Genomic DNA, 22025 nt, shown 5'->3' on the forward strand with positions numbered 1-22025 from the left:
GCTATCACTAGTTGTGTCAAATGTATTAGGAGAATTCTTGGACTTGCCTGGTTCTTAAGAAAACTCTATTTCAGAGTTAACATGAAATTTGACATTCTGGGATGATCTAAGATCTGTATCTTAATTCCAGTGCTGCTGAGGGGCAAAAAATGTATGTGGGAGCCACACAGAGCTACCATTCAAATCATGGGTCTGCTACTCATTAACTATGGAATCCTGGGTCAATTAATCCACCTCCCTGAACTACAGCTGACTAGTTAATAAAAAGTAGGCTATAACAGCACAGCTCCTTGGTGAAACTATTGCAATGACTATGTAAGTAATACGTATTAAGCACATAATATAGTGTCTAGCCCAGAAGACAACACTCAACAAATCCTTTCCTCTTCACTCCCTTAGTTACCACATCGTTTTTAAAAATCCATAAAAGTCCTACCTGCTTATGGAGTCTTCTTCAGACTTCTCAGCCACTAGTAAAGAAAGCAGCAAAATACATTTTAAGTCAACAATAGAAAAATACAGAATATTAAAAGTGTAAGACCGATGATGATTGGTTAAAAAGTATTCCTTTGGGACCACACCTAGAAACCACACTACAGTGGATATTAACTGTACTATTGGTAGGCAGTTAATGCATTAAGAAATCTCATTTTCTCTTTATTTACCAAATGCAAGAAAAGAATTCTAGTTATCAGAATGTGGTACATACAAGTGGATGTTTCTAATGGTTACCATTATTGTAACCAAACCCTATGAGACTGACAGGAAATGGTATCATTAGCAGAATCATTATCATAAAGTGACAATGGCAAACTTAAATAGCATGATTTTCCTGGACTTCCACTAGTAGGAGCAGTTAAAACAGACTACACATATTTGGCTGTAGCACAACGGAACTTCTTCAGCTCCTCAGTAGAGACTGCTAAGTTCAGGATGAAACACCTCATCACAAAGTTTGGCTCGGCTCCGGTCACAATCTCGGGGTCCTGGGTGGAGACCCTCAGGGAGTCTGCTTTTCTCTCTCCCTCTGCCCTTCCACCTCGCTTGTGCTGTCTGTCTCTCAAATAAATAAACTCTTCTTAAAATCTTTTCTAGAGAAAGACATAAGGCCTAGAAAAAAAGAACATTTTAAATGGAATGAATTGAGCCTCCTGACTTGTTCAGTAGAGAGGGCCGAAAATTTCAAAATGGACTGATACTTGGCTAAGGAAATAAAAGCTTCCTTTGTCTTCCAGTATCTTTAACTTGGTATTCTTCAATCTATCCTCCACACGAGACGCCTGCAAACTATGGCCACAGGCCAAATCCAACCTGCCATCTGTTTCTGTAAATAAAGTTTTAATGGAGCACAGTCACATCTATCTCAATACATATTGCTATGGCTACTTTCACACTACAATGGTAGAGTGTGAGACCCCAGGGCCTAAAATATTCACTATCTGGCCCTTTTAAGAAAAGCTTGGTGAGCCCCATTTTATGCCATAGCCAAAGGGCCCTAATTCAAATCTAATCTGATAACTCTTCTGTTTCAAATTCTCCAATCAATCCCTGCTGGCTCCCTCCCCAACAGCCATTCCATATTCTTTATTCTTGCTGGAGAACCACAGCTTTATTTGGATATTTATTGTCCCAATATACAAAGAATGTGGTCTCACCCCACCTGCAAAAGGAGAAATGATTATTCTAAGCTAATCATAGTACATGATTTACCAGTGACTGGTTTAGGAACAAGCAAGTCATGTTACCTAGCCTATAAAATGTTAGGGGAAGTTTACTGCAAGCCTCTGAGTTTTCTTCCTATATAAAAGAAACACAGAGACAAACACAGTTCTTCTGGTCAGTGGATATTGGCATGTGAAAATATGCCTGAAGCTGTTGATAATTAGCCAAGCAGGAAAGGAGACAGGGACCCCTGGGTGACTCAGCGGTTGAGTGTCTGCCTTTGGCTGAGGCCCTCATCCCCGACTTTCTGGATTGAGTCCCATGTCAGGCTCCCTGCATGGAGCCTGCTTCTCCCTCTGCCTGTATCTCTGCCTCTCTCTGTCTCTCATGAATAAATAAATTAAAATCTTAAAAAAAACACAACACAAAGACAGCTCTATTATGAGCACCTTGAAAGACCAAAACTCTATTTCATCTTTGCTTCCTATAACTTGCAAAACCAAAGCCAACCTAAAGATTTCTGTGATAGAGATCCACTAAGTTAAAGGTTTCTTCCTACATTTCAGACCATGCAGTGCACTAGGTGCCACCTCTGGGGAGCAACGGTAACATCTTTGTTACTGCTTTTAATAAAATTTTTAATAAAAAAAATATTTTTGTGCTTTTATTATAATTTGTTGAGCCCAAGTTGCCCTTTTCGAATATTTATTATGATCATCTTTTGACTAATGGTAACAGAGTGTCTTATTTCCAAAAAACTACAGTATTATGCAACGAACAGGAGAGAACATTGTCCTAATGAAGTCAACATATCACATTCTGACTTAAGAGAAGTGAAGTCACAAATAGTGAGACTGCGTTGATGCAACAGCATCTAAAATAACCTGTGCTCCTCAACAGGCTTCTGTAGGATAGGTAATCACCTTAAAAATCAAGCAATCTCATTGGTATTGCTGCACACTAGCTAAGTTTTGCAGTTCTTATTGTTTGCCATTTGTGTAAAGTACCAGCAAGGTATTGCAGAGTTCCAGTTTTAAGGATAATGAGACAAATCACACTATAATAATATTTACTAAATGAAATCCACTTGTAAAAGTTAAAATATCCATTTGTATAACCAGTATAACTTTTATAACATGTTGATAAAGGAAACATAAAACATACCAACTTAAATATTTTTTTTTCTTATTTACACAAAGATATCACATGATATTTTAAGTATCATAACTAATAATGAGGGCACCTGGATGGCTCACTGGTTGAGGTTGTGATCCCAGGGTTCTGGGATTGAGTCCCACATCAGGCTTCCTCATGGAGCCTGCTTCTCCCTCTGCCTCTCCTCTCTGTCTCTCTTAGGAATAAAGAAACAAAATCTAAAAAATACTAAGATAACGAATTTCTTTTCAGACAATACTGCCTCACATTTTAAATTACCAAAAAGAACTTCTCAAATTCTGAATCCTAGACTATTAAGAAAGAAATTAAGAAACAAAACAAATACCCATGCAATTTACACATTGGATTTGTTTTGTTTTTTCATTGCTCTTTCATTATCAAAACTGCCTCACTCTGACTTCATCTATGTTAGGACCACCATAAGTAATTCACTCTAAAAAATCGTACCTAGATCATGATTCTCTGAAGAATTTTCAGGTTTCATTTCTTCTTCATGTTCAGAAATTAGTTGGTCATTGCTACGTGTAAGAAAGAGTGACAATGTGACTTTTTTAATACTGATATGAAAAACATTTACCAGATATATCAAATTCTTAAGATTTTTCAAACAATATCAGGGTTAACATCAAAACTTAAATTACCCCATAGGTACTTCAAATTTGTTAGTTCTAAAAACTTTTTTTATTAAGTATCTAATTATAATTAAAGGAGAAACAAAAGTAAGGTGAACCAGTCATGAATTGAGGGCATTATAGCTCAGTAAACTAAGAGTTAGCCTGCCATAATGGAAAGTGTCTCAAATCCCAAAGTCCTAGCTCTAAAACCAGCAGCTTTTTGTTCTTGGACCAGCCACTTCTCTTCCACTCAAAGTCTTCCTCTATAAAACAGGAATCTTACCATCTTATATTACAAGGCCGTTAGGAGGATTTAATGAGGTATTATACCCAAAACGTGGCCTCTCAGGCAAGGTGATGCCCACAACTCTGGGAAGGGCAATATGAGACCTTCCATGACCTAATAAGAAAAGGTATTCCACAGGATTTAAAGCAGGCTTGGGGGGCAGCCCGGGTTGCTCAGTGGTTTAGCGCTGCCTTCAGCCCAGGATGTGATCCTGGAGACCCAGGATCGAGTCCCACGTCAGGCTCCCTGCATGGAGCCTGCTTCTCTGCCTCTCTCTCTCTCCCTCCTCTCTGTGTATTCCCATGAATAAATAAAAATAAAATCTTTTAAAAAAATTAAAAAAAAATAAAGCAGGCTTCGAGTACAGATGTAGGAACAAAGGGGAAAGGAAAGTCCAGTCTCTTCCTGTAGTATTTGAACTTCTTTAATAGTTTAGAATGGTCCCAACTAAAATCTGCTAGCAGAAAAGACAAACAAAATCCTTGAAGGTTAATTCATCATGAAGGTCTGGGCTAATATATGGTTTCCACGTAAAGTTTTTGAATGTGAAGGGAAGGGTGTATGGGGCTAAAGCCAGGAGGTCCAGCTGTCGGAACAGCATGCCAGTGGCTTTGGAAGAGCAGCTGAGCATATAAGCATACGTAATAAACAAAAAAAAGTTTACGTTTGAATTCTAAGTGTGGATCACCATGAGGACTGAGGAATGAGGATCAGTAAGGGCATCCTGTTAGCAAAAGTCAATCATGACTGGACTGCAGAACCAGTTTCAATAGCAATGCTGCAGGAACAGAATCAAAGGAAACCACAGAATGATGAGCATGTCCCTTTTTCCATCCAAATGGCTTATAAAAGAGGACTGCCTCTCTGGTCTTAGGGAAATCCTTAGGTTCTTGGAAAATTCAAGGGGGAAAGTATAGGTGATAACCCACAAGGAAGAGTATAGAGTTTTCTGTGAAACTGAACATCTTAGGACACAAGTAACTAGTTAGTAAAAACAGACGTTGAGGTGCCTGGGTAGTTCAGTCAGTTAAGCATCTGCCTTTGGCTCAGGTCATGGTCTCAGGATCCAGCCCTGTGTTGGGCTCCCAGCTCAGCAGAGTGTTGGATTCTCCTTCTCCCTCCACCCCTCCTCCTCACTTATGCTCACTCTCTCTCAAAAAATAAATAAATAAATAAATAAATAAATAAATAAATAAATAAATAAATATCTTTAAAGAAGCACCCAGCTATATAACATTATGTGAACCCCATGCAGAAGGGTTATAGTTGGAATGAAACAGATACAGTGAGGATCCCTAAGGATAAAGGTCTCAAGAGAACTGACATAAAGAATCCTGCACCCATTGCTACTTCTAACTAGTCTAGCCTTTTGCTTGATTTCTGGGTGATGATAGGCCCTAACTCACTGCCATCCTAAAGTGCCTGAATCAAATTATACCTTCTCAGCTGTTACATAGGAAGTAACACTATTTTACTACATTTTAAACCTCAGTTGAGAAATAACTAGCATGTTTTATTTTCACTTTTTAAAAAAGATTTTATTTATTTATTCATGAGAGACACACACAGAGAGAGAGAGGAGGCAAAGACATCAGCAGAGGGAGAACCAGACTCCTCACAGGGAGCCAGATGTGGGACTCGATCCCCAGACCCCGGGATCATGCCCTGTGCCCAAGGCAGACGCTCAACCGCTGAGCCACCCAGGTATCCCAGTAATAACTAGCATTTTAATGTAAACACGTACATATTAATACTATTAATAATAGCATATTCTTCTGCAGTCCATCCATATACATCTTAAGAAAACCTCCCTAAAGAGAAGACTGACTATATTTCATGGTTCATCTTTTACAGCATATTTTACAGCAAGCATAAGGGCTATTCTAAAATAACAGAGAGATAACTTCATCCTTAAGAACTCAAGAGTATTTAAGCACCTAATCTGATATACTTCATCAAGGTAATATCTCACATGATGCTACAGAATTGACCACTAACATGTCCAAGTGTTCATCTTTGTAAATTAACCCCACGGCTAAAATGAAGGGACAAAAAAAGAAGCCTCTGGTTCCACTTGGGTATTATAGTAGAAGTTGCTATTGTAAAACCCTTTGATGAGCAAGAAACTATGCTGAGGTCACTGATCTGAATAGGTGAAGGATTTTTTTTAAAAATTCCCCAGTCTGCGACATCTGGGTGGCAGAGTGGTTGAGCGTCTGCCTTTGGCTCTGGGCATGATCCTGGAGCTCCAGATCCTGCTTCTCCCTCTGCCTGTGTCTCTGCCTCTCTCTGTGTGTCTCTCATGAATAAATAAATAAAATCATTTTAAAAATTCCCCATTTTTTCCTTAAACTGGTACACTGTACCTCCAAGCCACCTGGAGGCCAGGTCGGTATAAAAGCTATCTATAGGCTTAAAACAGTAATAATATTCACACTAATGAAAAGAAAACAGTCATAGTTGCAATTAATGATGCTAAGTTAAGCATGTGGTAGGCACTAAATTACATTATATATACACACACACACATTTTATATATATATATATATACACATATATATATACGTATATACACACACATATATATATAAAAATATTATTTACACACAACCACCCTTGAAGGATATATTATTATCCTCCTTTTCATATCAGGAAAGGTATCTGGTGATGGTAAGTAATGTTTCCAAGGTCACATACCCTGCAAGGAGGCAAGCTAAGAATTAAACCTAGTCTTCTGTGAAGCTAAAGTCCATATCTTTTCTCTTTATCACTCACCTATGATTTCTCCTCATTAAAGGAAGAGTCTATTTACCTATGTTTCTCTTTCATCCTTCAATCCATTCCAATTAAAAATGAAAATGATAAAAAAGAATAAAAACTGATGAACCCAGAGTATCTGGTAATGGTAATTAACCACTTCGGGATCATCTAACAACATCAGTATTCTTCAACAAAAAGTAATAAAGCAAAGAGTCATCCAAAAAAAAAAAAAAAAACAACTCCTACTTATGCTTATTATGCATCTTTTAAAGAAAAGTATGAAATAGAATCTTAAAAAATATTAATAAAAGAGTTCAGATATCCAGAATTGTGTCTTAAAGTAAACTACAAGTTAGAAGTCCCCATTATAAAACTAATAATATTAATATGAAACCCTTTTGGCTAATATAAAATCCTATGGCAAAAAAAACTATTGCAAATGACATCAATCAGTATTACAAAGAAATATGAATTCTGCTATACACTGTTCATGTTGGCCTGTCAGAATAATTGCTTTCTACCTAAGAGATGACATCCTGACATTTTTCACTATATGACTATAACTTAATCCTCTTATTAAGATAAAGTTTATGACATGAGAAATTGTTATCACTCGAGACAAAATACTAAGGTTTAAAAAATAAAACAAAACAAAAAAATATTGTACCTTTTAACCTTATCCCCTGCAGGTAGACTTGCTCCTTTTCCTACTAAAAAATTCACCATTTGCTCTTTGTTTGCTTTTAGAGCAATTAAAACTGGTGTGAGGCCATCCTGTAAAAGTGCAAAAAAAACTTATAATTTATAAATTTACATATTTGCATGCTAAATTTTAAAATTACTATACATTCCTCAAAACTTAAAACATATACTGTAGAAAGTAAATAAAATTAGCCCCTTCCTTCTCATACCTCTGTGTTTTTACCACCTGCTCCTTCTTTTTAAAAGACTGCTTTCTCAGGGAGTGTGGGTGGCTCAGTTGGTCAAGCATCTGCCTTCAGCTCATGAGCTCAGGTCATGATCCCAGGGTCTCAGGATGGAGCCCTACCTTGAGCTCCCTCTGCAGCAAGAAGTCAGCTTCTCCCTCTCCCTCTGCCCCTCCCCTCCACTGGTGCTCTCTCTCCTGCTTGCTCGCTGCCTCTCTCAAAAACATAAAATCTCTTTAAAAAGTAAAATAAAATTAAAAAATAGACCTCTGCTACCTCTTCAACAGATTACCTGCAGTCATTCTACAAACTCGCTTCAAACATTGTCTGGCACCAAGAATCTTTGCTTCTCTCACAATATATACCATGGTATACACTATTCCACACCATCTAAGACCCATACATCAGGCTACCTGGCTCAGTGGGAAGGCCTGTTCTTCCCATCCCTCTGCCTTTAAGCCCAAATTGCGTTTGCTCTCTCTCATCCTCTCTTTTTCTCAAATAAATGAAATACTCAAAAATACAAAGTATCATTATTTAAAGTGAAAACTTAGACAATTAAATCAAAATATTTTCATTCAGGAAATGCTTGAGCTTCCAAATATGAAAAATCAACCCTAACTATGGCACACAACAGTGTTTCTGCAAGAGCAGCCACTGAAGGTAATGCACATCAAAGAAAGAGCAGGGAGACTCGCAAATGTGGTCATCACCAGCTCCCCATGGACACCCACCACCCCACTGAGGAACTACATAGGCTGAGCAGGAGCTACTCTCTGGAATGGGAGACCTCACCATGGTACATGGCTGGCAGAGTGGCTACCAGCACAAGTAGATGCCCCTGTAGGATGTCATGACCTGATCCCTTGCTTCTGAACCTTAGGGCCTAGAACGCCCATGGCCTATTACAACCTGCTGCTTTCTCCTCCCATTTACACTCACCCAAGCTACTCCTCTGGGTCACAGTCTCCTATTCATTCCCAGAAGCATCCATTTCCTAAGACCCTGCACAGCACTCACCCTCCATCATCACCACACTCCCCTTTAGGCCTTCAATCCTTTGTGGGCTCTGAGCGCATCATCTACTTCCAGGCACTCATACGACAATATTATTACTGGGGAGGAAGGGGGCCTGGGAGATGGATCTTAGATTTTACATACTCCTTATTTTCTCTAGCCCTCCCCCTGCCTTGGTTTTGGAGTTATTTCCATGATGACAGGACCAAAGGTATAAAATTCAGGGTCTCTGTGTGTGTATCTATATATGAAAATACGTAATAAAATCTTTTGCAAATACAGATACATATCTAATGTCAAATACATTGTAAAAAAAAGTTGATCTGTACCTTGTTTTTGACCTCTATGTCTGCTTTGTGTAAAAGCAGCTGCTTGGCTATTGAGATGTTCTCCTCGAACACCGAATAATGGAGAGCGGTGTTGCCCTCGTCGTCCTTAATATTTGGATCAGCACCCTGTCCCAGCACAATAGTTGCACATTCTACATGTTGGAATTGTGCAGCCTGTAAGCATTACACCAAGAAACAGAATGTAATTTCTGGGAATTTGAAGTAAACATGCCACAGGCTTCACCAAAGAGTTATGTTTAAATGCAACAAATGTTCATTCCAAGTACTTCAATCCAATCCATCTCAGGCAGACTTAGCTGTGACCACGCACCTTCATTAGAGCTGTCCTGTTTTCTTCATCACGGAGGTTGAGCTCACATTCCAAATACATCAGGATATGCACAATATATACATGGCCTTTGGCACAGGCCAAGTGGAGAGCAGACCTATGAAAGTGAAAGGAATTGTCAGGAAATTACACTGTACTATTTCAAAACACGAAATTAATTCACATAATTTAAGGAGCCATGTTTTTCTCATGACTCCAAAACAAAGAATTATTATTCGTTTAAAGAAAGTACAGTATTTATTAGTGATTATTCACCACTCTATTAAAAGAGCAGCCTATCTGTTTAGGAAGAGCATGACCTCAGGAGGCAGCTCAAGCTGAGTATGATTCCTATTTGCACTCTGTCACATAATTGTTATCACTTATAATTATCGCAATTTCCTCATCCACAAAATGAGCATAAAAATAGTTATCTCGGGTCACCTGTCTGGCTCACTCTGAAGAGCATGTGACTCGATCCCGGGAGCCAGGGGTTCGAGCCCCCTGTTGGTTATAGAGGTTACCAAACAATAGTAATAATAAATAAAATAAAAGGTAGTTATCTCACAAGACCTCTTGTCGTGATCCTTAAGCGAGGATCCATGCAAAGTGTTTAGAATACTAGTTCCTAGCACAAGTATTATTATAACTATTAATACAACTTACAAAGACCCACTACAATTAGGTAAAATTATCCAATTATGCCTACTTTGCAGCTACGTTTAAGGATGAGCAAGAATACTCTATTTCAATGATTCTAAGATGCTCATTTTTGTCACCTTTTAATATCTCTGACACTGGAATCCAATTTCTAATTCAACATGTCTTAAAACTATAGCTGGCATGATTTTTAAAAATTTCTTCTTGGTACATAACTAGTGGGGCATCATACACTCTACGGTGCCTTAAATGAAATAATGACATATTCAACAGGTCTGTTGCACTTCTAGTCATATACTTGGAATTACACTGTTCAAGAACTAAAATAATTTTCAGTAGTTGAAAGCATTACGGGTAAAAGAGACTAAAATAACAAAGGGATATTTTTAAGTAATTCTTACTTCGGTTTACAAGGAAGTTTAAGCCAAAAGAAACTCAGGATTCAAATAAACGGGGACAGCTCATTTTATTTTTCGGGGGCGGGGGGGGGGCGGTGGGGAAGCTCATTTTATTAAGCATTTTAATTAATAGAAAATGTTTAGATTCATAGAAATCAAGTATTTCCAATTACCAATATTAGTATTTAATATTATCGAAATGTCAAAAGGGCAGGTAAAGGTAATCTTTTACAATTTCCGATCTTCAGAAATGTTTTCCTTTGACAGGACGTTCCAAGGAAAAGCTTCACGTGAGATTAAGTCCTAATACTTCCATTTAAAATTTCTCACCTTAGGGGCACCCGGGTGGCTCAGTTGATTGAGTGTCCAACTTTTGGTTTTGGCTCAGGATGATCTCAAGGTCGTAAGATGGAGCCCCACATTAGGCTCCATGCTCAGGGTGGAGTTTGCTTGGGTTCCTCTCTCTCCCTCTGTCCCTTCCCTCTCCCATGACCTTCTCTCTCCTTTTAAAATAAATACATCTTTTAACATTTACAAAATAAAATAAAATCTCTCATCTTAAGATTGCCTGGCTGGCTCAGTCAGTAGAGCATGTGTCCTTAAACGTCGAGCCCCACGTTGGTAAAGAGATTACTTAAAAATGAAAGCATTAAAAACTAAATGCATAAGATTTCTCATCTTGCTCATACGGGGCAACATGAAGTCTTTTTAAGAATGAAAAAGATCCTGAGTAGACTATGTCTGCTACATATCCTGTGTTCAGGTTCTGTTTGGGAAATACATGGACTGAAGAATAAATACATTTGGAGAGTTCAATAGTTTTTTTTATCTATTAATATGTATACTATATTTAATATATCTACTTAAAGATATATTAGATTTTTTATCTATTAATATATATACTATATTTAATATATCTATTTAAAGATATATTAGATTTATCTATTTCTTTGAGAAAGAGAGAATGCATGAATGTGGTGAAGGGCAGACGGAGAGGGAGACAATCTCAAGCAGCCTCCCCATTGAACATGGAGCCCGACAGGGGGCTCAACCCCACAATCCTAAGATCATGACCAGAGCCAAAATCAAGAGTCTGATGCTCAACAAACAGCCACCAAGACAACAGGAAAGTTCAGTACTTTTAAAGAAAACTTTTGTAAAGTAAACTAATACTTTTGAAATAGCAATGAAAATTTATATTTGCTACTTTTTTTTCAGAAGAGGGAAACAAAAATTCTATAAGCTATGGCAGTATCATTTGTATTTTTTATTTTCATAAGGATTTAATAACTAAAACAAATTATTAATCATTTACTTATTACACGTTATAAAGCCATACATAACAAAATCGTATGTATATATTTAATGTATGCATAATAAAATCTACAATACACATAAAAATATTCCCCTTACTTCTGAAGAGGCTAAATAAAGGTTGTCAGAAAATACCAATCCTGGCCCATCAAATTTTTTTAAATAGAAAGAGGGGCACCTGGGTGACTCAGTTAGGCATCTGCCTTTGGCTCAAGTCATGAACCTCGGGGGTCCTGCGATCAAGTCCTACGTCATCAGGCTCCCTGCTCCACGGGGTTTCTGCTTGTCCCCCTGCCCCTCCCTGCCGCTTGTGTGCCTGATTTCTCCCTCTCAAATAAATCAATGAAGCCTCTTAAAAGTAAATAGAAATTCTTTTTGTCTCTACAACAAGATTCATATTCTTGCTGTTCTCCTGGATTACTTCATTGATAATAAACCTTTGTTGGAATTTTTATATACCTTTTCCTGTAGAAATCAGAGACTTCTTTTTTAAGAAACAAGAAAACTAGTTTTATATTTTGCACATCTTTTTGGCTATAACAAAACCATTGTCTGTCTGCTTATCTGTTTGTATCATCAAAACAATTTTTTCCCCTCATTTAATGATCTACTAAAGTACAGCTTTGCATGTTAATGTGTATCAATTATCTTTGCCACATTCAGCGGTCACATAGTAGTCCAGCCTATGGATACACTGCCTATAATTTATACAGGCCATTAGATGAGTTCTTAATACATTGCTATTGTAAATAGTGCTGAGAAAAGCATATTGCATATTGTTTATCTTTAATTATTTACTAAGCGTACTTTACATCAATAAAATTCATGGGTAAAAGGAATACATATTTTTCAATTGGGACTTAACCAACGAACTATCCGAAAAGTCAAAAACAACTTTAACCAGGAGTATAAGTACCATCATTCTTTATCTTCACAAAGCTTACACATGGAAAATGGGATTTTATTCCTTTTATATTTTAGATTTTTTTTTTAATTTATTTGACAGAGAGAGAGCACCAGCAGAGGGGAGGGGCCGAGGGAAAAGCAGACTCCCCACTGACTAGGGAGCCTCACCAGGGGCTGAATCCCAGGACCCAGAGATCATGACCCTGAGAGGAAGTCGGAAGCAGCCAACTGACTGAGCCACCCAGAGGCCCCCCTATTTCATTCCTTTAATACCTTCCCTGTAAAACAAAGACATTTTTTTTTATCTGATACACATATGTTGTAAATATTTTGCAAGGACATTCTTTTCTTATATTATTTTCTGATATACAGAGAGTTTTAATTTTTTATGTGGCTGAATCAACCTCCAGAACTCTTGCTTTTATTTATTTATTTTTTTAAAGATTTTCTTTATTTGTGAGAGACACAGGGGGAGAGAGGGAGGCAGAGACACAGGCAGAGGGAGAAGCAGGTTCCATGTAGGGAGCCCAACGTGGGACTCAATCCTGGGTTCTCCAGGATCAGGCCCTGGGCTGAAGGCGGCGCTATACCCCTGAGCTACCTGGGCTGCCCGAACTCTTGCTTTTAAAGTCATTCTTAGAATGGTCTTTGTCAACATAAAAAAACGGGCACAGAAGCATTCGTGTTTTCTTCTTTTGTACTGTATTTTGCAGATTTAACATTTTTAATCTGTATTCCATCTGGAACTTATGTTTATGAGATACAATTCTAGCTAGTTTTCTCCAAATAGCAGATATGTCATCAACATTATGAATGATTCACCTTTTCCTACTAATATGAAATGTCACCAGCATCAAGTTATAAAGTCTTAACATACACTTAGGTGTTTGGCATTTTCTTACGTGTTCCATTCATTTATCCGTCTTTTCAGCTGTTAGTCAAGGAATAATTTGCAGAAATTTGAGGTACATTTTAATAACTAGAAGGTATTCTATAAAAAAAATTTTTTTAAGTTTTTATTCTAGTTCCAGTTTGTTAACATACAGCATTGTATTATATTAGGTGCAGGTGTACAATATAGGGAGTGATTGCAAAATTTTTCTTAATTTTATCACAATGAAAAGAACAGAGACCGTACATAAAAGCTCAAAATTTCTAAAACCGCAACGTTTCTATTGCGTTGTGGAATACTGATAAACACGGGAAGAGTACACATTTTCAGAAAAATGAGACTTCCTATTCACAGACAGAACCATCTTCCCAATTCCAAATCTCCTTCCAAGGTCCCTCAGTAAATGACATAGGTACAAACTGTACACAGAAGTCAGATACTGCCCTGTATCCAAAGTAATTCTGGGAATTACTTCTCTCAGCATGCACTCTTTAATAACACTCGTATAAGATGTCCATTAAAAATAAAATACCATATATACTTAATTTCATTTCTGTTTTTCTTTTAAGATTTTATTTATTCATGAGAGACAGACAGAGAGAGAGGCAGAGACATAGGCAGAGGGACATGCAGGCTCCCTGCTAGGAACCCGACTGGGGCTCCCAGGACCCAGGATCACGACCTGAACCAAAGGCAGATGCTCACCCACTCAGCCACCCAGGCGTCCCCTTAATTTCGTTTCTACTACTATTGAAAATCCATTAAATCACGTCAAAACTGTCTGTAAAGTGCTCCCTACGGAGAATTATGAACGGGCCCAAAGGCAGCTGAAGACATTTTGTTGCTCAGTGGGCCGGAGTGGACCCCAGGTAAGCTTCCACCAACTAGTGCTGCGGGGCCACCAGAAGAAAGATGGCCAAGCGCCCTGGTGGTCAGCCAGGGCTCAGCAATCCAGACTCAGGCCAGCAAGGTGAGCGCCTCTCCCCGTCCACCCTGCCTCCTCCCCGCCGCTGCAAAGTCCCTATCACCTGTTCGTGTGGTCTCTATCATTCAAGTCATTTATCCCCAGCAACAGAATCTGCTGCACTTTCGCTGCATTGCCCCCGCTGGCAGCTTTGTGGATCTTTCTGAGACCTCTGTCTGGGATGTGGTACCCAGGGCCCGGCTGGCGAGTTTGGTACCATTCAGACGCCGCCAGAGCCGGCCCTCCGCGGGCTGATCTTGAAGCCCAAGGGCAGCTCGCCCGTTACCCCCGAAGCTAAACACGGTCTTCATCGCAAAGCTTTCAGGCTTCACAGACACAGCTTTTCGCCGCCTCTAGAGCTCAACACTTAGTGCTGGAGATAAGCCAAGCCGGCCTCGCAGCAACGTCCCAGCGACCAAGCGCCGGGGTTCAAAATCTCTCTCTGCAGAACAAATGTAACCCAGCAATGCAGCTAAACACAAATGCGCCTGTGCACCTCAGAAACTGGCGTCCCTCGCCTGCTCACAAGGAGCCCATGGCCAAGGGTGCCCAAAGAGCATGGCCCAGGAGGCCCAAGCCTCTCAAATCTCCGCGATCCCCTTGACCTGGGCTGGCTTCCCCTCAAATGTTGCCGGGACGGCTGAGCATTACGGGACATTTGCAAAAGACTCTGGGGTGAGGAAAAGTAGTCTTCCGGGCCCCTGAGTGGCTCAGTGGTTGAGCATCTGCTTTCATCAAGTCCTGATCCTGGATTTTGGGATCGAGTCCCGCACGAGACTCCCCGCAGGGAGCCTGCTTCTCCCTCTTCCTGAGTTTCTCGTGAATAAATAAATGAAATCTTAAGAAAAAAAAAAGTAGTATTTATATATGACTAGGGCTAGAGTGCATGAAAGCATGTTCCCCCAGAATACTTCCCTAACGAATGCTCTCCCTCAGTTGATTCCTCTTCCACATCCCTAGGGACCCCTGTCAGTCTCCATGGAATGGAGCAGATGCAGCCAACAGAAAACTGTTCTCATGGTCAGACTTGGCAATGTGTATCATCAAGTGCAAGCTCACAAGGGGAGAACAATTCATATTCCCTAGATGAAATGAAAACGCAATTCTGCATGCCTCATAATCCTCCGATTTGGCCCAGCCTTACGTTTACATTTTCTTTATTTTTATTTTTTGCTGTTATTCCCCAATTTAATCTTTAATCAATCCAAGATTTAGTTTGCAGTGTGGTACAACATTAAAGATTTTTTTTTTTCTGAGAGAGAGAGAGAGAGAGAGAGAGAGAGAGAGAGAGAGAGAGAGACACGGAGGAATGTGAGCTGAAATCAACAAACACAAAAAATAAAAATAAACAGAGGCTTAACCAACCGAGCCACACACAGGCGCCCCAACACTTAAGAACTGTTTTTAAAAATAGTTATTTGCTTCTTCTAAATAATCCATCTCGGGATCCCTGGGTGGCGCAGCGGTTTGGCGCCTGCCTTTGGCCCAGGGCGCGATGCTGGAGACCCGGGATCGAGTCCCACGTCGGGCTCCCGGTGCATGGAGCCTGCTTCTCCCTCTGCCTGTCTCTCTGTCTCTCTGCCTCTCTCTCTCTCTCTCTCTCTCTCTGTCTCTGTGACTATCATAAATAAATAAAAATTTTTAAAAAATGATCCATCTTTTCTCACCTAGCTTAAAATGCCACTTTATCATACATTCTGTTATGTTTTTCTGTTTCTGGGTTTTACACTGGATTCAACTGACCTTGAATCAGTACTCTAGTATTTTAACTTCTTTATACATATGTTTTAGTATCCAATACAGGTCCATAGTTCCCCTTCTTAATCTTCTCTTTTTTAATATTCTCTTGGCAATATTTACCTCTACGTTACTTGAGATGAATTTTTAATCACTATGCCAAATTTAAAGAATTCATGGAGAGAATTTCTAATTAGGTTAAGAGAATTAATGGTAACAGAATCAATCAACTTGAATCAGTGTATTTAGATGCACGTTATGCCTTTGCGCTTAAGTCTAATTTGACATCCCTCCTTAGCTTCCAGGAGGTTTTTTCCCCTTATGTAAATCCTGCATACACCTCGTGATGTGTTTATATCCTGGCTTTTTCTTTTTTCTAATGAAATATTTTCCCATTATAACTTGTAAGTGGTCACTCTTTTGATATCTGTGTATTTATTTGGTAATGAAAGTAAAGCACTTTTTAAACTGCATGTTTGTTAACAAAAGTTGGCAGTTTCTCGTAGGTACTCAGGGAAGGCACGGATTGGATGGGAAAGATTTCACCAGAAAGATCTATATGAAGAATGGTATGATGCGGTTGAAAAAAAAAATCAAGTAAAATACAAACAGGATAGTCTGTTCATATTTATGTGTATGTGATACACACACACACACCCCGAGGCTGTATACGAATGTCTACAGAAACTTCTTTTAATGTGGTGGTAATTGATCCATTAATTAATTACAACTGGACTACACGCGATATTGTGGGTGAGGCAGATAGAAAAAAGCAGGAGCAAACCCATGACAACAGCTAATACAAAACTAGCTACCCCCAAACTCACTCACCAGATTCCTATTACATTTGTTAATGATTTTAAGGATTAAGCAAAGTAGGAGCCCCTGACTGGCTTAGTTGATAGAATATGCAACTCTTGGTCTTGGGGTTGTGAGTTTAAGCCTCATATTGGGACTATAGCCTGCTTAGAAAAGGGGAGGAGTGGGGGCTTAGTCAGGCATCTGCCTTCAGAAGCTCAGATCACGATCTGAGGGTCCTGGGATCAAGCCCCATATCAGGCTACCTGGTCGGTGGGGAACCTGCCTCTCCCTCTCCCTTCGTTGCTCCTTATCCTTGTTTTTTCTCTGTCAAATAGAACAACAAAAAAGAAAGAAAAGAAAAGAAAAGAAAAGAAAAGAAAAGAAAAGAAAAGAAAAGAAAAGAGAAAGAAAGGAAGGAAGAAGAAAGGAAGGAAGGAAAGGGAAGGGAAAGGGAAGGGAAAGGGAAAGGGAAAGGGAAAGGGAAAGGGAAAGGGAAAGGGAAAGGGAAGGAAAGGAAAAAGAAAAGAAAAGAAAAGAGAAAAGAAATTGACCAACAAAACCTAACAGAAACTACTGTTGCACAAGATGCACCAGCAAAATTGGGAAGTTTGTTGTCTATTTTTACAGCAAGACAAATGCATAGATAGAAGTGTAGGCACTTATTTCAGAGGCCATTTAATGCCATTTTGTGTGTGTAGGTTGCATGATTTGACAAGAAGTTGTTTGGAATGAGCAACCTAGAAACTAAGGGGGTCTGCGTCTTCAGAAATTGCTGCTGGAACGACCTACAGAACTCTGGAGACCACTAGGGTCCCTTCTGAGAGAGTGGCTAGTTCCAGGGCAGATATGTTCATTGGTGGAAGAGCAATGAACAAAAACAAAGGGGTAACAACAACAAGAAACCATTTCTTGGCCCTATTCAGCTTAGCTAGACCAAATGGTTTTGGTGCGTGTGAATGATTGCAACTATGAGCATCAAGCATTTGTCTCTTACAGGTGCCAGCTAGAAAATTATCTTTTGTCCCCTTAGAATCCCCCAGGGTGACTTATGAGACCAGTAGAGGCTCTCTGTAGTGACAACTGAAGAGAAGACTGACATTTCCTAATGCAACCTGCGATGAGAGGCAACGGCATTACCAGGCTATAAGGAGATAGGAACTCCACACCAGGACTCCAGGTACGTTAAAGAATTTGGTTGACTGTAGTGTTTTTCTATAGATCAGAGATACTCAAAGAGTATATGGTAGTCCAACTCTGAGCTTCTTTGTTCCTTGGTCAAATGCTATGTGGATCCCCCAAAGACTTTCTCACAATCACCTGAAACCTAAGATTTCCAATTCCCAGACTTCTGTGGAAAACAATTTTGGATCTAGAACAGACATCCTCTAGAAAGTTCCTGATTAGAACTCCCATCCCCATCTGAGTCTCATATATGTCCTGGTTCAACATTGCCGCATACTCATCTGGTAGTTATACTAATGAAAATAACAAAGTGTTAGGGTAATATAGGTTTTATGACGAAAAACAACTGAGATATAAATGCTTTACCAAATCCCTTAGCTCAGGTTTTCCAATTCTACTTCAGGGCTGTCATGAATGTCTTCTCCTTTTAAGAGTTGCCAAGAAATTCACCACACACTTTCCATTGGGGCACCTGGGTGGCTCAGTCCATTAAAAGGCTTCGTTAAGGGAATCCCTCGGTGGCTCAGTGGTTTAGTGCCTGCCTTTGGCACAGGGCGAGATCCTGGAGTCCTGGGATCGAGTTCCACATCAGGCTCCCTGCATGGAGCCTGCTTCTCTCTCTGCCTGTGTCTCTGCCTCTCTCTCTCCTCTGTGTCTTTCATGAATGAATGAATAAAATCTTAAAAAAAATAAGGCTTCTGGGATCCCTGGGTGGCGCAGCGGTTTGGCGTCTGCCTTTGGCCCAGGGCGTGATCCTGGAGACCCGGGATCGAATCCCACATCGGGCTCCCGGTGCATGGAGCCTGCTTCTCCCTCTGCCTATGTCTCTGCCTCCCTCTCTCTCTCTGTGACTATCATAAATAAAATAAAAAATAAAAAAAATAAGGTTTTTTTTTTTTTTTTTTTTTTTTTAAATAAGGCTTCTTTAGCTCAGGTCAGGACTCAGGGGCCTTGGGGTTGCCCTGCCTCGAGTTCTCTGCTCAGCAGGGAGTCTACTTCTCCCCCTTCCTCTGTCTCCACCCCCATTTGTGTCCTCTCACACTCAAAAATATAAAAATCTTTAAAAAACAACCAACGGGGATCCCTGGGTGGCGCAGCGGTTTAGCGCCTGCCTTTGGCCCAGGGTGCAATCCTGGAGACCTGGGATCAAATCCCACGTCGGGCTCCCGGTGCATGGAGCCTGCTTCTTCCTCTGCCTATGTCTCTGCCTCTCTCTCTCTCTCTCTCTCTCTCTCTCTCTCTGTGTGTGTGTGTGTGTGACTATCATAAATAAATAAAAATTTAAAAAAAACAACCAACAGTTTTTCATAACTGGTTATTTATTCTTTTGGACATCTCTCCCCTTGCAGTCCACTCTATCTACTGAGGAAAACTGAAACTATGTCGTAATTAAACCATGATGAGAATTTGAGGGCTCCAGTGTGTTGAGGATGACCTGGGCCATAGTCTACTGGAGATCCCTGACCTGGGAGAACCACCTCAAAGGGACCCAAAGTTAAATCAGAAACGTGTACTGAAAACCTGTATTCTGGCATTGTGGGAGTCAGTGAGGGAACAACAAACATGACATTGCGGTGTTCACGGAGTAGAGGCGAGTTTAATGCCACATCTCAGGTGAGCTCAAAGGGCCTATGGAGTCATGTAAAAATAAGGGTAGTGAGTCAGGGATGGATGCACAGGAAGAAGCAGTATCAAAGCTAAAATTAAAGAATGAAAAGGGGTTAGCCAGTGAGAGGGAGAGAAGCACATTCCAAAAAGAAGGGATAGTGTATCAGTGAGGGTCCAGACAGGAGACAAACCACTTAGTAATTTGAACAGGGAACGTTTAATATAAAAAAATGATGAACTGTAACAGTAGATCAACTATAAAGATGAGAAAAGAAATCCAAATACTAAGGTGCAAGATTACCCAAGAAAGATTACCCGAATGGGTAAATCCCAAGGCTGGGATTCAGATCTCATTGAAGGAGATGTCTGAACTACAGTCAGAGTTGCCTGGCCAAAGCTAGTCCATGCTACTCATCATGCGAACAGGAACTATCCTTCAGGAGTGCAGGGAGTCCTGTCTGATAAATGGATGTATAGAGAGTGTCAGGGCACAATGAGCCCACGGACCAGCAGAGCAGTGCAAGGCCTCCAGTGTATCATATGCACATGCAGAAGGATGCAACAAACCCCTTAGGGATACAGCAGAGTTAAGACTAAGGACTGGATGCACAGAGTGAGTAGGGTGTCAAGAGCATTTGCTGGGTGCATGGTATCCATTATAGGCAGGTCACTGGCTGGGGCCAGGACTGCATGCTCTGGAGTGCACAGCTGGAAAGAGTACTTCTGATGCTGGTCAAGGGGGGTTGGGGGGGGGACAAGGGAGAATAAAGTAGGGGATAGGAAGAAGAGAAGAAGAAGGAAAGGAGGAGGAGAAGGAGAACACAAAGAAGACGAAGATGAAGATGAAAGAAGATGAAGAAGAAGAAGGGAAGCAAACCAGAACATGGGCCAGGGCCAGTTGCTCAATCTCCAGGCAAACAGGAACAACCCTCTGGGACACAAATGAGTTGAGGCTGGTAATTGGATGCACAGAGGAAGTCAGACATACAGGACTCAAACTTCTCTGCCATCCATCGTGCTGCAATCACACCTTCTTTAGCAACTTTGGACCCCCCTCCCAAGTTAGCTCTTCTGTGGTACTGTCTTCAGACTTCTCTGTCCCATCTTTTCATTACTATCTCATCATCATTTAGTAATTCTTTATATTTACTTCCACGGTTTAAAATACTATGTCATATCCATCTTCTGATTGGACCCAGACTAATATAGAGGCCAGGGAGTTGCACTCTTCGGATTAGTCTTCTAGAGGATCTACCATAGAGAGCACAGTTGAACTGTAGCTCAAAATGTAGACACAGCTGCTACATTTTCATATCCATCGTAGCACTCACACCAGGGCCTTGGGTCTCTGCTAGGCTGTCCAGCCAATGACTTAGCACAGAAGGAATACTAAAACCAAGTCATTTCTGTCTCCCATAGGACTCCTCTACAGGCAAGCTTCTGATGGGGACTCAAGATCAGAAAACCCCAAGGGCCTGCGCTCTGATTCTCCAACAGGGGCTTGCCCTAAGATCCACGGTACAACTTTTCCCAACCACTGACACCATGAATAGCATAGGGTCTACTGGATCCTGTGACCAAAGCAGTGGGGACTCCTAAGCACAGCCTGCACCTGCTGCACAATTCATCTGCTCTGAGACCACTGAAGTCTTGCATTCTTTAGTTTCACCAAGGTGTATGGATGAAAGGAGTACTCAGTGTAGGACAAGGTTTCCCAACCTTGTACCATGGACATGGTGGGTTGTTGTGGAGGCCTCTCTTGGGTATGTTTACCAGCACTCCTGACATCGACCCACTAGATGCCAGCAACGTCCTCAGTTGTGAGGCTCGAAAATGTCTCCGGACAAATCTATTGTTAGCAGTGTCTATAGCTAATAATACTGCATTGCATACTTAAAATTTGCTAAGAGGGTAGATCTTGTGTCAAGTGTTCTTACCAATTAATTAATTAACTAATTAATAAGAGCAGGAAGAAACTTTGGGAGGTGATGGGTAGGACTATGGCTTTAAGGCAGTGATGATTTCACAGAGGTCTACACTTATGCACAAACTCACCGAATTCGATACATAAGTATGTACAGCTTTTGACATGTCAAAAAACAGGTCTCCAGACACTGCCAAATGCTCCCCGAGGAGAATTATTCTCCCACCACCCCACCCCCAACACATTGAGAATTAGTGGTGTAAAATATGCTACCTCCAGAACCCAAAGAGGTCTCCCAGTTTCTGTCTTTGTGAAAAGGTATTCAAAATGTGGCAGTTTTTATTTCACTCCTGCGAGAATATCCTGGCATGCCCACTAGATGCCTCAAAACTTCACGGATATGTCAATTCATGTGGTCTTACCAAGGGCCCAAAGCGTTATAGCCTCTTACTGCTCCTCATGTCAAATTAGCATGGTGTCAGTATGATAGGCCCAATGAGATATTCTGGGGATGTTCAAATGGCCTAGCTTCATGAGTTAA

At 40.4% G+C, this 22025-nt stretch overlaps 1 protein-coding gene across 1 annotated transcript in view; it reads right to left on the reverse strand.

Annotated features, from left to right (window-relative positions):
- Window positions 1-22025, reverse strand: part of LOC477353 (ankyrin repeat domain-containing protein 26-like) — a 148557-nt gene that overhangs the window by 107072 nt on the left and 19460 nt on the right. Inside the window, exons 5-9 of the mRNA XM_038574499.1 lie at window positions 9102-9216; window positions 8771-8944; window positions 7166-7272; window positions 3286-3356; window positions 437-470 (exon numbers count right to left, since the gene is read on the reverse strand). Of these exons, the coding sequence (XP_038430427.1) occupies window positions 437-470; window positions 3286-3356; window positions 7166-7272; window positions 8771-8944; window positions 9102-9216 (501 nt within the window). The remainder of the gene's footprint in view (window positions 1-436; window positions 471-3285; window positions 3357-7165; window positions 7273-8770; window positions 8945-9101; window positions 9217-22025) is intronic.

Source organism: Canis lupus, chromosome 25, assembly GCF_011100685.1.
Source record: "Canis lupus familiaris isolate Mischka breed German Shepherd chromosome 25, alternate assembly UU_Cfam_GSD_1.0, whole genome shotgun sequence".
Taxonomy (NCBI): domain Eukaryota; kingdom Metazoa; phylum Chordata; class Mammalia; order Carnivora; family Canidae; genus Canis; species Canis lupus.